Genomic DNA, 14,757 nt, shown 5'->3' with positions numbered 1-14,757 from the left:
TCGATCTCTTAAACAGGAACACCCTTTCTTTTTAAAAAAAGTCTTCACATTCATGCATTTTCTCCCCTTCCCTACCCCAGTTTGATTTTTTGTTTGGGGGTTGGTGGTGTCCCTCTGCATTGCGCTGCAGCAAAAGCAAAAGTTTTTAATTTTTTTTTTCTTTGCAAACTTTTTCTTTTTGGAAACCGCACGTTTACCAGATTTTTTTTATGAGCAGCTGAAAAGAGCCCGAGTTATAGAGTGAACGCGAGTCGGGTCAACAGACTGAAGTTCTTTTAAAACAAAACGTGATCTGGAAATCCTTCAACAAGCCAAGGAGCCAAGTGTGTTCCCGGAATGGGGGTACAGTGCTGTTGGAAGTTTCTGCTGGGATGTGTAGCAATTGCAAGCATCGTGGTGGAAAAAGTGACTGGACAGCAATATCCAAGAAACTTTGAAGCACAAAGATTCAATCCAAATGAAATGAGGGAAGCAGCCAAAGTGAGGAGAAGAGGACATGATATGCTGAGAGGGTATTCTTTCTTTTTTTTAAAAAGCAGAATGCATATGGGTCCGAATATATTTGCAATTTTGTTCAGAACATAGGGACTGGAATATTACTTGATGTGGCCATAATGTTTTAGTGTAAAAGCAGACTTCTTGCTGGGCTGTCATCCACTAACCTTTTACAGCACAGCGAGAATTGAATGCATGATTGGAAATTTCCTTTCGAGAAATCTTCAGTCTGTGTTCATCGGTAGCAATAATCATCTGTATTTACAGTTGGAAGGTTCAACAAAATAAGGAAAAGCCCCAAGTGCTGAAAAGCCACAGACTTTTCTGTATCATCTGTACCGAAAACGGGACAGGTTACGATATTTCGAGCACTTATTCTGCCCAAACTGCGAATCATCTTGACCTTATCAGAAAACTATTCAGCAGCTTTACAAACCAGAGTTAAAAGTTAATCGACCAAGCAGCTTTAATTGCTGTCTGCAAGCAAAGTGAGCGACATTGGCTTTGCCAGTTTTAGCATTCGCAAACCTACAGAACTTTGCAGAATAAAATAATTATAGCCTCAGCTGTGAGAAAACTGGTCAGTCTTTTTGTATGGAAAATCTGTAGAGTGGGCGTACAATACAGAATGGGTTCCAAAGGTTTATTCAGACAAGAAAAGACTGCAATCATTTTGAAGAAAGTAGGAAGTTGCCTTATTTCTGATTTTTAAAAATGATTTTTAAAGTGCCCTCTCCCAAGTAAAGTTGTGTAGAGCAAAATTGTTAGGGTTAAAAGTTGATGTAGTACTTAAGACTTCTTAAAATTATGGCAGGGATAGCAGAAGCCAAACAAAATGTATGGCTTTCCTTTCTGTCTTCAAAAAGTAGCCTGTACTTCTATACTTGTCGAGTTTTTGTCCCCCTGATTATTATTTATGCCACAGAAAGTCATTGTGGAAAAACCTGGGTTACTTTATCTTTAAGTATAATTGTTCCTTTTGATGCATTTTCTCTATCGTTGATAATTAAGATAGAAATCGGTTTTGTTTTTACTTATCCTGTGATCCTATTTTTCTATTTTAAAGTACTCTGTTTAATTTTTGAATGGTTTTGATTTTCAATGTATGCATCTCAGGCCAAATGTCTGTGGGTCTCGATTTCACTCCTACTGCTGCCCAGGATGGAAAACGTTACCTGGTGGAAACCAGTGCATTGTCCGTAAGTGCAGTTTTCTGTAACATCCTCATTTTATATTTCATTCAACGGGATGTGATATTATATGATGCAATGTCATATTTGAACATATGGCAATGTTTAAGCAAAATATCATATACAGCGTGTATGTAAAAACCATCTGGACACAATAAATGTAAAAAGAGTTGTGACAAATGTCATACAATAGCTTTGTTATCATAAGGTTTTAATGTTTGAGCTATTATTTTCGCTACAGAGCTTGCATTTCATTTCTGCTGCAGATGGAAAATTATTGTCTGTGGCACCATGAACAAATTTTCTCTGTCTTTAACAAAGTGAAATTGAATCAAGGGAAGACCAGAACTCCAAAGTGAAATTTGAGGACCAGGATGCTGAGACGTCAGTTAGGGAATTAGGTTAGCCAAAGTATGTATGCTTGTGTTTGGAATGCTGGCAAGTAGAAGTGCATATCAATTAGCATAGGTAGGTAGCCTCGTGGTGCTGAAATGCAACCTAGTTTCTGTCTGCTTGACAACAATTCAGTAAAAAATAAAATCACTGCCTTTATTACAGCTTCTATTATTAAACCTGTCAATGGAAGAGATGTTTTCCTGTTCTCAGATGGAGCTAGAGGAAATTAAAATTCAAAATACAGCAATTATAAATTTGCAATCCTTGGCATGTTACTGCTGAAACTCATATTGGTGATGCACTATTCTAGGGCCACCAATTCAATCCTTTTCTGGACATGCAAAATCAACAGGTGATAAATGTTATAGATTTGATCTGATTGCTCTAATGCTACGGTCAAATCAAACTTCAAAGTTTAGGTTTAGGCATCAGTTAGTGTAAAAAAATCCTTTGAAACCAGTTTTCAGACAGCTAAAGAATATTTAAAGATATGGGGACAGTACACTGATTAGCAGTGCTGCCTCAATGCCAGAGACTCGGGTTCAATTCTAACCGTGGGCGACTGTGTGGCATTTGCAAGTTCTCCTCGTGTCTGCGTGGGTTTCCTCCGGGTGCTCTGGTTTCCTCCCACTGTCCAAAGTTGTGCAGGTTAGGAGGATTTGCCATGCCAAATTGCCCCATAGTGTCCAAAGATTAGGTGCGGTTATGAGGTTGCAGGGATACAGCTGGGGAGTGGGTCTTGGTAGGATGATCTTTTAGAGTCATATTACACTCGATGGGCGAGTGGCCTCCATCTGCACTGTAGGGATTCCATGATTCTTTGAGTTCCATTTCTGGAATTCACAATGGGGCTTGGAAAGCACCAGACAAAAGGTAGGTACAATAATTTAAATATGCAGCATCTGACAGAAAGAAAGCTTTATTCTATAACCAAAAAGCTAACTGGTGAAGGATAGAATTGGAGACAACCGTTACACATTCTTATAAGTTTTATTTACAGAAATATACATTACCAATTTGCACCTCCTGACCCAACAAGCCGTTCTTCAGTCTGTCCCTATTCACAGGAGCACAAGTGAAATTCCAGTTAATACCCATGACCTGCAACAATTAGACACATCTAATATACAATTAACAGATCCAAAGACTTCCAAACCTTGTGAAACACCTTTCCTCCTGAACAATGTCTTTGTCCTTTTCTTTTGTAAAATAATCCTTCAGTTGATGGCTCTCATGAACCCATTTAATTTTAGCGATATTTTTTCTTTCCAGTATTTGTTTCAAACTGGAAAGGTCAATCCCAGAATCTTTTCTTCCACTTTCCTTGGAGTGTACATTATCCCACAATGAATGATTATTTACATAACATTCAAAGGTATACATTCTTAAGTTTGCCCACTCTACTTAGGATGTTTGACAAACATCCATATCCACTGCTTCCATAGCATCAAATGTTTCAGCAGCCAGAGTACTATTAACAAGCTTTTCAAATTTTTCTTAACTTCACAAGTCAAAGGAAAACATTTCCAATTCTCACCTATCAGAAATGTTATGAAACAAACTGCACTAGAATACTCATCTAGAATATTAGCTCATGAATCATTGCTGAAATGTCTAGCGTCGTGTTTCTAGGCCAGCAAAAGGATAGGAACTTAAGTATGCATTTATCCAGGTATAATTTTCTTCAATTACATTTCTTAATTGGCCTTAAAACATTTCCGACTTTCGGGTTTTTCATCGTAGAGCTTAACTCCAACATATCAAACTAGCTTTGGGTCTAGTCTGAGTGCACTATCAATTCAGCCAATCAATCGAGTTTCGCAATTGCTCTGCCTCTTTAGATATAACAATCTTTATGAGATATAACAATCTTTCTAGGATGATCTAGAATGATTAATGAAGATTAGAATCATGCTCTCCAAATACGATTTTTGATTTAAAGTTATTCTGGACTAAATTTGCTTCATAACTAAACCAAGGCCCCACAAGCTTGACTCCCAATTTTAAATGCTATTCTAGTCTTATTAATAGAACATAACTCAAATCTTGCAGTATCATCCCATAAGAAATCATCAACATGCATCAGGAAGATGACTGAAGGTTTTCCTTCATGGTACCAATAAAATGACATGGGATCTCCTTTTAGTTGAACACAGCCTGTTTTTAGTAAAACAGATCCGACTGAAAAGTAACATAAAATTAATGGGACCAAAAGCTTGCAGGTGGCATGGTGGCGTCACAGCATCAAGGACCCGGGTTCAATGCAAGCCTCGGGTGACTGTGTGGAGTTTGTACTTTCCCCCCCAGTCTGCGTGGGTTTCCTCTCGGTGCCCCGGTCGTCCCGCAGTCCAAAGATGAGCAGGTTAGGTGGATTGGCCATGATAAATTGCCCCTTAGTGTCCAGGTTAGGTGGGGTTGCGGGGTAGGCTGGGGGTGTGGGTCTACCTAGGTGGGTCGGTGCAAACGTGATGGACTGAATGGCCTTCTGCACTGTAGGGATTCTATGAATGAAAACAAATGGGAATAAAGGCTGCCAAGTTCCCTGGAACTGATGGCCTGCATCCTAAGATCATAATGCAGAGGTAGCAGATGTGTTGGTTATAATCTTCCACAATTTCCTAGAATTTGGAATGGTCATAGTGGATTGGAAATACCCCAAATATAACACCACTATTCAAGAAAGCAGGGAGAAAAGTAAGAAACTATAGGCCAGTTAGCCTGACATGTTTCTTGGAAAATTCTAGAATCCAAAGAGCTAGTAGCTGGGCATTTAGAAAATCATAATACAATCAGGCAGAGTCAACATAATTTTGTGAAAGGGAAATCATGTTTGACAATTTTATTGGAGCTCTTTGAGGATGCAAGGAGCAGAGTGGATAAAGGGGAGAATGTAGATGTTGTATATTTGGGTTTCCAAAATGCATTTAATGAAGCGCCATGTAAAATATTACTGCACAAGATAAGAGCTCGTGTTGGGGGTGATATATTAGCATGAATATAGGATTGGCTAAATAACAAGAAATGGAGTTGGGATAAATGGGTCTTTTTCAGGACGGAAAACTAACTAGTGGACTGCTGCAGGGATCAGTGCTGGGGCCTCAATTATTTATGATCTGTATTAATGGCTTAGGTGAAGGAACTGACTGAAGGGATATAGATAGGCTGGATGAGGCTAAAAATTGGTAGACGGAGTATACTGTAACAAAATGTGAGTTTGTCCACTTTGGCAGGAAGAATAGAAAAACAGAATATTATTTAAATATAGAAAGACCACAGAATATGGAAGGATCTGAGTTCTATTGTACTTGTATCACAAAAGTTAACCTGCAGGTGCAGTGAGTAATTAGGAAGGTAAATAGGATGTTGGTCGTAATTGCAACGAGGATAGAGTATATAAGTAGGGAAGTATTTCTGCAGCTATAGAGGGCATTGGTGAAACCAAGGCTGGAATACTATATAGTTTTGGTCTCTGTACTTAAGGAGAGATATGCTGAAACAGTTCATTGAAGGTTCACTAGGCCGATTCTTGGGATGTAACTTACTTTTTGAGGAAACGTTGAGCAGGTTCATCCTATTGTCATTGACATTTAGAGAATTAATTCTACCAATTTGTCTATGTCGTTTTGAAGTTCTGCACTATCCTCCTCACGCTTCCGATTTGTTTACAAGTTTCATGTCATCAGCAGATTTTAAAATTGTGCCCGATACACCTAGGTCTGGGTCTAGGTCATTAGTATATATCAGGTAGAGCAAAGGTCCCAAGACTGAACCCAGAGAATTCCATTGCAAACCTTCCTTCAGTCCGTAAAACATCCATTAACCTCAGCTCTCTGTTTCCTATCATCTGCTCATTTTACATCCATGTTTCCACCGTCTCATTTATTCCATAATTTTCTATTAAATGCCTTTTGGAAGTCCCTGCATATCACATCAATAGCATTACCTTCATCAACCCTCTCTATTACCTCTTTAAAGAACTCCACCATGTTAGTTAAACATAATTTCTTGAGAAATCCACGCTAGCATTCCTTATTTAATCCTCATTTGTCCTTGTGGCTGTTAATTTTGTCCGAGATCATTGTTTCTAGAAGTATCCCACCATTGACGTTAAACTGACGAACCTGTCGTTGCTGGGCTTAAGTTTACCCCCTTTTCTGAACATTTGCAAGTGTCCACTCATCTGGCACCAGCCTGTGTCTAAGGACGGCTGCAAAATTATGGCAGTGTCTGCAATTTCCACTCTTACTTCCCTCACTAGCCTTGAATGTGTCTCATTAGATCCTGGTGCCTTATCAACTTTATATATAGACAACCTATCCTGTACCTCCTTCTTATAGATTTTAAACCCTTCAGGTTTGTTGTTACAGCACCCTGGGCTAGTGTACAGTCAATTCCAGCCCCGCTTGACCCGGAGTCGCAACACAATTGAAATTAACTATTCATTTTTAGAAAATACCCAAGTCTTTGGTCTTTGGCTGCCCAATAACTACAGTCAGCAAGTTTGTAAATTAAATGCAATTAATTTTTATTAATAACAATAACTATAATTAAATAGGCAGCAAATATAACTGGTTAGCTATTAATCTAATTCCTAACCTCCCTCTTGAACTCGCCCCACCCTCTACACACACATAAGACAGACAAACACAGAGGGGAAGAGTCGTGTTAGAAAAATAATAATATGAAAAGAAAAAGGATAAAAATCTCTTTCAGCTTAATATCTTCCAGTTGAATGCTTTTAGTCTAGGCCCTCAGTTGGATAGTCTTGTTTTCAGTCTGTAATTGTTTTCACTGAGGATTCATCAGGATCCTCATAATTCTCTGCGGATTATGAAACAGCAAGCAGGAAACAAATTTGGAGAAAGTGAATGAGAGAGGAGCGAGAGAGAGAGTTGTTCTCTGAAAATCCCCACCAGGCTGAACCCAATCACAATCAGTTTCCGGGCAGGATACGGTCCTCAGCCAATCCATTGGCAACCAGCCAACCAATCGAACCAAATTCCTCCAACCTCTCAAGTGCCATAAAGTCTGAGTTATTCTGTTCAAAATCTAAATCTTCATAGCACAGTGTACTATTTTGCAACTTACGGGTTCTTTATTACTTCTGCTCTACTTAAAGGTATATGCCCATTAAATATCCATGGATCAAAAATGATAACAAAAAAGTAAAGGAACTAGGAAATAAGGGAATCAACAGGAAGGGCCATTATATTGTTTGCCTGCTTTTTCACCATGACCGAGGCAGCAGCATCTTCCTTGGTAACAACAGATACAAAGTATTCATTTAATACATTAGCCTCCACCTGTAAATCTCACTTTTGGCCCCTAATCAGCTGTACTTCTCCTTTTACTATCCTTAGAACAAACTATGTGCCTATGAATACTCTGGGATTCCCTTTAAGTTAGCTTCAGATTCTTTTCATATTCTTTGTTTTTTACTTCCCTCTGAACCTTCTATATTCAGCCTGGTTATCTGCTGTATTATCCATCTTAACATCTGACATAATCACACTTTTCGGCTTAATCTCTATCTTTCGCCATCCAGGGAGTTTTGGACTTGTTTGCCTTACCTTTCCCTTTCATTGGAATATACCTTGACCATGCCTGAGTTATCTATTCACTGAAGGTATCCCATTGTTCAGGGACTGTTCTCCTTCGCTGACAATTTATCTGGCCCAGATCTATTCCTACCTCAGTTAAATTTGTTTCCCCCCCCCCCCCCCACCCTATTAATTAGCTATACTCTAGGTTGTTCTTTGTTCTTTTCCACAACCATCCTAAACTTTATGATCCAATTATCATGGTCCCCGAAACATTCCCAGACTGACACTTGATCCACTTTGCTCACCTCATTACCAAGAACCAAGGATGGGATTCTCCGTCCAGCAATGCCTGAATCACGATCGGGTGGAGAATCGTGTCTCAGCCAAAAATTGAGGTCGGCGCAGGGCGCCCAACGGAACGTAATGCTCTGGTACCTCGATTGTGAGATGAATTTGTTCCACACCGCATGCCACTGTGGGCATGCAAATTGCACAGTAAATGCTGTTGGCATATTAATGGACCCGACCCGGGAGTCTCCGGCTTCCTGCAATGCTCCGCCTCTGCCAGCAGCAAGTGATGGCAAGACGGTTCACTTGTGGTATTAAAAATTGGGAAACAGGTGTTGTGGCTGATGAGGGTGAAAGAGGACGTAAGCCAAGTCTCCTTAGGTGCAACCGTGGGTTGCCAGTTGTGCTGCTGGCTGGGGGTGCATCTGACAGGGCCGTGGGGAGGGCGACCAGGAGACTGACCATGTTGTCGAGGTGTGCCCTTGAGACTGGGATGGCTGGGCACGGACCGCCATTGCAAGGCAGCCATCTGGCTGCGCACCCCACTGACTGCCCATCGTGATCCATAAATGCCCCCCCCCCCCCCTTGCAGGCCACCCCTGCAGGAGCCCACAGACCCCAGCCGACTGACCAATGGTATGGGCAAGGCCCAGTGCAGCCTGTGGCCCACAAGGTGTTGGCATACCCCAGTGCACCCAACTGATGCACTGCCCCACTGCAGGGATGGCAGGGGGACCGTAGTGCGCTCCTCGACTTGCGGACACATGTACCGCGGTCGTCGGCACCCCCCTGGCCCACTGCCCCTCGCAGGGCAGACGTCTTGCCAGTGACACCATCAGCTGTCCCACCCTGCAGCACTTCTGGCTGTCACCAAGCCCTGGCTGCTCACTACCCCCAGACAAGTAAGCATGACCTGTGTGCAAAGGACTCTTCAGATATGGTCCCAACAGGCGTCCAACCCCCTAGTCGATCCCCACCCGTGGGCATGGCACCAAGCTGTCTTCTCTGGGGAACAGACAATGCACAGTGTCAGTCGGAAGTGGGTAGCACCTGGCCATGGCGGACGGTACGCATGTTGACGAGGGGGGGGGGGCGGGGAGGGGGGGGGGGGGGGGGGGGGGGGGTGGGGAAGGACCATGATTGGTGCCAGGGCTACAGTGGTGGCGGTGACTCACTCTAGCTTGCCTAGGGACTGCCCATCCTCACCTAACGCTGCTCATTGGTCCCCTTGCTGGGGTTAGTGCCAGGAGCACGGTTGATGCCGGGGGCAATGTGGCTCACCCTGGCCGCCATGAGGAGGTTATGCAACTTCTTCCTGCACTGTTTCCTTGTCCTGGTGGTAGGGCCCATGACGCTCACGGCCTCTGCCACCTGCGCCCAGGTCCAGTTGACATCTGCAGGTAGCAGCTGTATTCCCTCAGGGAACAGGGTGTCCTACCTCTCCTCCATGGCATCCAGCAGTATTCCAGCCTGCATTTGCAAATCTCGGGGTCGCTCTCTGGGGTGGCATCTTCTTGGCTGGAATGAGAGTGTGTTGGGAGTGGAATGCTTATATGCAGCTCCAGCCTGTCAGTCTCTCCAGTGCCAATCCCGACCGCAGCGAATCCGACGCGGGTGTGAGTTGGAATCGCCCTAGCTCCACATGGAGTCGGTGCTGGCCCATTAGTATGTCCTGAACGGCTCTGGGACTGACGCCGCCATCGGGACCCGAGAACATCCGCGACTCAGGCCTGGTGTCAGCACTTAGTCTCTGAAATGGAGAATACCGCCCCAGGTCTTTAGCAGTGCCTCCTTTGTTGGACTAGGAACATATTGCTGTCGAAAATGTTCATCAACACACTCCAAGAACGCTTGCCCCTCTCTGCCCATTACACTACTAGTATCCCAATCTAGATTTGGATAATTTATATCCCCCATCATAACTACTCTATTGCCGCAATCTAACGGCCACGTTGAGCCTGGAGTGGATCTGCGCGAGCCAGTTAGATAGTGGGAAAGGCCAAAATCGAGTTTCGGCCGGGTGAAAATCAGTTTGCTATCTAACCGGCCCGCTCCTGATGGCAAGATCCAGATCTCGCCCAAAGGTGGCAAGAAAATTGCAAACCTCAATTTGCAGTCATTTTAATCTCGTTAGCGAGTTTAAAGTCAAATCTAACAGCATCCCAGGATCTAACCGGCGCCCCAGCGAGAAATCACGCCGGCGCTGTTTAGTACTCCTTTTTAAAACTTGAAGCTGGTGCAATACATAGATACATACATAGATACATAGAAGATAGGAGCAGGAGGAGACCTTTTGCCCCTTCGAGTCTACTCCGCCATTTATCACGATCATGGCTGATCATCCAACTCAGTAGCCTAATCCTGCTTTCTCCCCTGAGGGGGCCTGAGGAGTTGAGTACCGATTTCCATTCACGAACATGCAGCTCAAGGGCACCAGAGTTGCTGCTATATTGCTTGGCTGGGCAGGTGGGGAACACTCCAGGGGAGTTGGGCTTTGGTGGGAGGCTGAAGTCTTCCATGTCGGGGGTCACCCTGGGTGTGGGGGTGGGAATGGGGCAGTGGAGGGCAACGATGGGTGGAAGAGCAGGTAGGTCGGCTGTGAAAATTAGCGTGACAGAGGCCTCCAATATCAGGTGTAACATGTTTTAATAGGTGCGCAAAATAGCCATTTCGTCCAACTACAGATAGTGATCTCCCCTCAGTGTCCCCCTGTGCCCACTCAGTGCTCCTCAATCTTTTTTATTTTACGTGGTCTAGTGCTGCGTCTAGGTGTGTCCCCAGGATGCACATCAGAGTTGGAGGCAGTCTGCTGCTTTCCGTGCTCTGCGGCCTTTGATGCCCTTGGCAGAGTCCCCTGGAGGCAGAGGGCCCCGGCTGACTTGGTGTCACTGGCGACTTCGTGCCTCTGGGTCATCTGGTGCTGCCAATCCTGGAGGCTCCCCATTGTCTCCACCATGGTATCGACGTCCTAAGTGATGCTTCTCAGTGACTGCGACATGCGCTCAGCCATGGTCGTCAGTTGATCCACGCCATGGACGCCACCACTCATGGCTCGGACGTTGTGCACCAGACTTTCCACAGTGGTCGCCCCCCCCTAGCAGTGTTGCCCTTGGTGCCATACAGTGCCGGTGCTCCAGTATAGCCTGGTCCAGAGGTTCAGCATCTGCTGGGACTCAGCTGAGCCCTGGGGTCCTGCAGACCTCTGACTGCTGACTCAACTGGAGGCTCCTGCGTCCACCTGATGTTCTCATCAGATTGTAGCCCAGATGCCTGTCCACTAATGTTGCCCACCGAGATGTGTGTCTCTGCTGGTGGAAGGTGTGGATGAAAGCTGTACTGCATCCTCTGAGCTCTCCTCCGAGATGCTCCTTGGTGGCGGCGTGGGGGTGGTGGTGGTGGTGAGGGGTGGGTGGGTGGGTGGGTGGTGGTGGGGGGGGGGGGGGTGTGGTGGTGGGGGGGGGCTGTAGTTGGGCAGGGGAGTTGGGCGGGGAGGGGGGGAATCGGGGAGCACCCCGATGGCCCGGCCCCATCGGGTGGATATCCTTCGAGAGAAGGGACATGTGGTCTGTGAGAGAGAAGGATCATTTTGTCTAAATTGAAGAACTCATCTGAGGCAGGTCATTTTGGTGAAGCGGCAGTGGCTCCTCACCTTTGTAACGCAAGCCAGCCTCGCAGTCGGTGACTGCTCTTGTCTTCTGTTGTGCCCATGAACTCCACGGCCCGTTCTTCGTGTCGGATGAGGACTCTGATGCCCTCCGTCAAGTCTCATTCCCTCATGTTATGGGCGAGCTTTTCTTGCGGAGACAGAGACAGGGCATTGTGAGCCACACACTTGTAGGATTGGGGGGGGGGGGGGTCTATATAAGGAGAGAGGTGGCAATTACCCTTGCAGCTCATTGGTTTTCTTCCGACACTGGAAGGCAGTCCTCCGGTACAAGCTGTGCGCACTCACTGCAGCTGCCACTACCTTCCAGGCGCCATTGCCTACCATACTGCTGGGGCTCTATATCCCTCGGGGGAACAGGATGGCCTGTCTCGCATCCACTGCGTCTCACAACCTGTCCAAGTCGGCATCACTGAAGCAAGGGGGTGGTGTGCGCACTGCTGGTCATCTGTCTTCTGTGCTGACTGTGGCGTGGTAGCGTTTAACAGGAGCTTCCTCTTATTAGAGGCAGGCAGTTGGGGCACACGTGTGGCGACTCAGACGGCGAGTTAGCCCGGAAAGGCGAGAAGCTCCCGGGGGCTCATTTCTGCCACTGTGTGCTATTATATACCGGTCTTGATCTCGCCAACATGGCCGCAAAACAATGCCCCACCAATCGTGACCAAAATGACACAGAATTTATTCCGTTGGAGGGCGGCCTATAATTCTTACACCTCTTTGTGATTGCCTTACAGATTGCCTACTCCCATACTTATTTCTTATGATTTTATGATCTTTTTTCCTGGGGGCATTGTTCAGGCCATAGATTTATTTATTTAGTTTCCTCGGTATTCCTTTTGTGTCTGCTGCCTCTTTGGACAGTTGTCAGAAACATTTCTCTCTGAAAAGTATAATCCTGCAGAAATGCGGCTTTTGTGTTGATTGATTTACACTCCCATGAATTTATGGCAAAAGAGTGAAAATGATTTTTTAGGAGTTCTTTTACACCTCTGGGAGAGTACACTCCTAATATCTGGATCACTTGGTTGCTCCCCAAGCTACTAGCCATACTTTAACTTTATCAATCCCATCTGCAAGGGCGTTTCCACCATAAATCCACCTGGACAACAAAGGGGCTTGATCCTGACATCAGATTTCCGAATAAACTCCAAGCTCTGAAGAAAAGTAAGGCGGACTTGATATTGCCAGACCTGCTGAGTCTATTTTGCATTTTCTGACTTTACTTCTGATTTTCAGCACCCGCAATATTTTGCCTTTATCTTACCAGTTTTGTTTTGCTTCCTTTATTAGTTTATCTTCAAATGTATTGGCAGCCACCAGAACCTCAGTCATGAAGACTTTTGCTTTTAATTCTGTCCTGACATTGTTCTGCAGCTTTTATTCAGTTGCTCAGTCTATTCAACAAATGGCTTTTCTCTGCTCCTTAATCAATAATTAACCAAAATTTTAAGTTGCCTGCAGCTTTTCCTGCATGTTTGACAATTCTCACATCCCTTCATTTACTAGACACCTTTGGAGTATTTTTCACCCAAGCATTCACTGTGTAATTGGCCTGTGGATGTGATAGATCTGTGATGTGTGTCATGATCTCTCACATTAGCACCACCCAGCCCTTTACAAAATCTATTTCTGAAAGGGCTTTCAACTGTGGTAGTCATGACCATAGAGTTCAGATTTTTACACGCCTCTGAACTCGCCATTGGCAAATTCTTCTCCATTATCAGCCAGATACTTTGATGGTGCCTCAGATTTGGTTATATTAATTTCTCATGATGTTATCTATGCTAACTCTTTAATCTTTGGTGTATATTAATGTAGAAAAGCTATATCTGGTCACCAGGTCTATAAGATGTAGGATGAAAATATTTCTGTCTTTGTTCGTATCTTGAAATCCACAGCAATTATATCCTTTGGTACTTTGTTTTACAGATTTCACAATTCTCACTGATCTCTTTTATTAGCCTTTTATGTTCTTCATCAACTACACCTGCATTTTCTGTCAGCAAGATTCTTAACCTTTGACCAGTAGCACAAACAAATTTTTAATGTTATTTTAAGACAATTGGTTATTTTTCTGTCTGATTCTTCTCACTCTGTGCCATTAATATTTATCTGACATAGGGGGCAAAGTTCTCCCCTACCCGGCAGGGCGGGGGGTCCCGGCGTAGCGGAGTGGCGCCAACTACTCCGGCGTCGGGTCTCCCCAAATCAGATCTCTCACATTGAGGGGCTAGGCCCGCGCCGGAGCGGTTGGCACCACACCGACTGGCGCCAAAACCGGCAACAACGGCCTTTGACGCCTGGCGTCGGGGACTGGTCACCGTGGGGACACCCCCCGGGGTCCGATCCCCCCCCCCCCCCCCCCCCCCCCCCCCCCCCCGGGGGTCAGATCGCGGCGCCGATCCCGCCGACACAGAGGTGGTTCAAACCACGGCGGCAGGAGAGGCCTCTCAGCGGCGGGACTTCGGCCGGGCCGGAGAATAACGGTAGCACAGAAACCCGTAGCCTCCTGCCGGCCCCCGCCATTCTCCGAGGCGGGCGGCGGGATTGACTTTTTGCGGGTGGGAGAATTCTGGACATGGCGGGGCGGGATTTTCGGCGGCCCCGGGCAGTTCTCTGGGTCGGAGAATTTAGCCCATGAGGTTTTGTTAAGGGGATATAATAATATCCGTATAAGTAAACTGCAGAGCAACTGACTTTCCAAAAATAATTGCCTTTTCAGGAAAAGGCAATGTCAAGTTTCATTTGTACCTGTTTCAACGAAAGTTTACTCAGCAGTAGAGTTATCTCACACGAGCCAACATCAGTACTTGTAAAATAGCTCACTCCAGATATTTTCTGTGGAATTAGAACTCTCGTTCATGACCCCAGTGCAATGTCATCACCAAACATAAAGCAAGTCGTACTTTTATATTCCTTAACCTTGCATCAGTTCTCAAGGTAACCCTTTAACTAATCTGCCCAACATATTGTTGAAGTCCAAGCACGATCTAGCACAGCACAGTTAAAGAAGTAACCACAGGGCTGAAACTCATTGTAACCAGTATAACTTGCTTGGATACATCATTACCTTCATCCTTTCCCACATGTTCTAAAATCATAGAATCAGTACAGTGCAGAAGGAGGCCATTTGTTCCATCAACTCTGCACCGGTATTCCAAAGTGTGCTGTACCTAGGCCA

At 45.1% G+C, this 14,757-nt stretch overlaps 1 protein-coding gene across 1 annotated transcript in view; it reads left to right on the top strand.

Moving 5' to 3' along the window:
* Positions 1–336: 336 nt before the first annotated feature.
* LOC119970306 (fibrillin-2) overlaps positions 337–14,757 on the top strand; it is a 433,007-nt gene continuing 418,586 nt past the window's right edge. Inside the window, exons 1-2 of the mRNA XM_038804706.1 lie at positions 337–512; positions 1,612–1,694. Of these exons, the coding sequence (XP_038660634.1) occupies positions 337–512; positions 1,612–1,694 (259 nt within the window). The remainder of the gene's footprint in view (positions 513–1,611; positions 1,695–14,757) is intronic.

Source organism: Scyliorhinus canicula, chromosome 8 (genome assembly GCF_902713615.1).
Source record: "Scyliorhinus canicula chromosome 8, sScyCan1.1, whole genome shotgun sequence".
Classification (NCBI taxonomy): Eukaryota; Metazoa; Chordata; class Chondrichthyes; order Carcharhiniformes; family Scyliorhinidae; genus Scyliorhinus; species Scyliorhinus canicula.
This window is presented reverse-complemented; position numbering and strand designations above follow the sequence as displayed.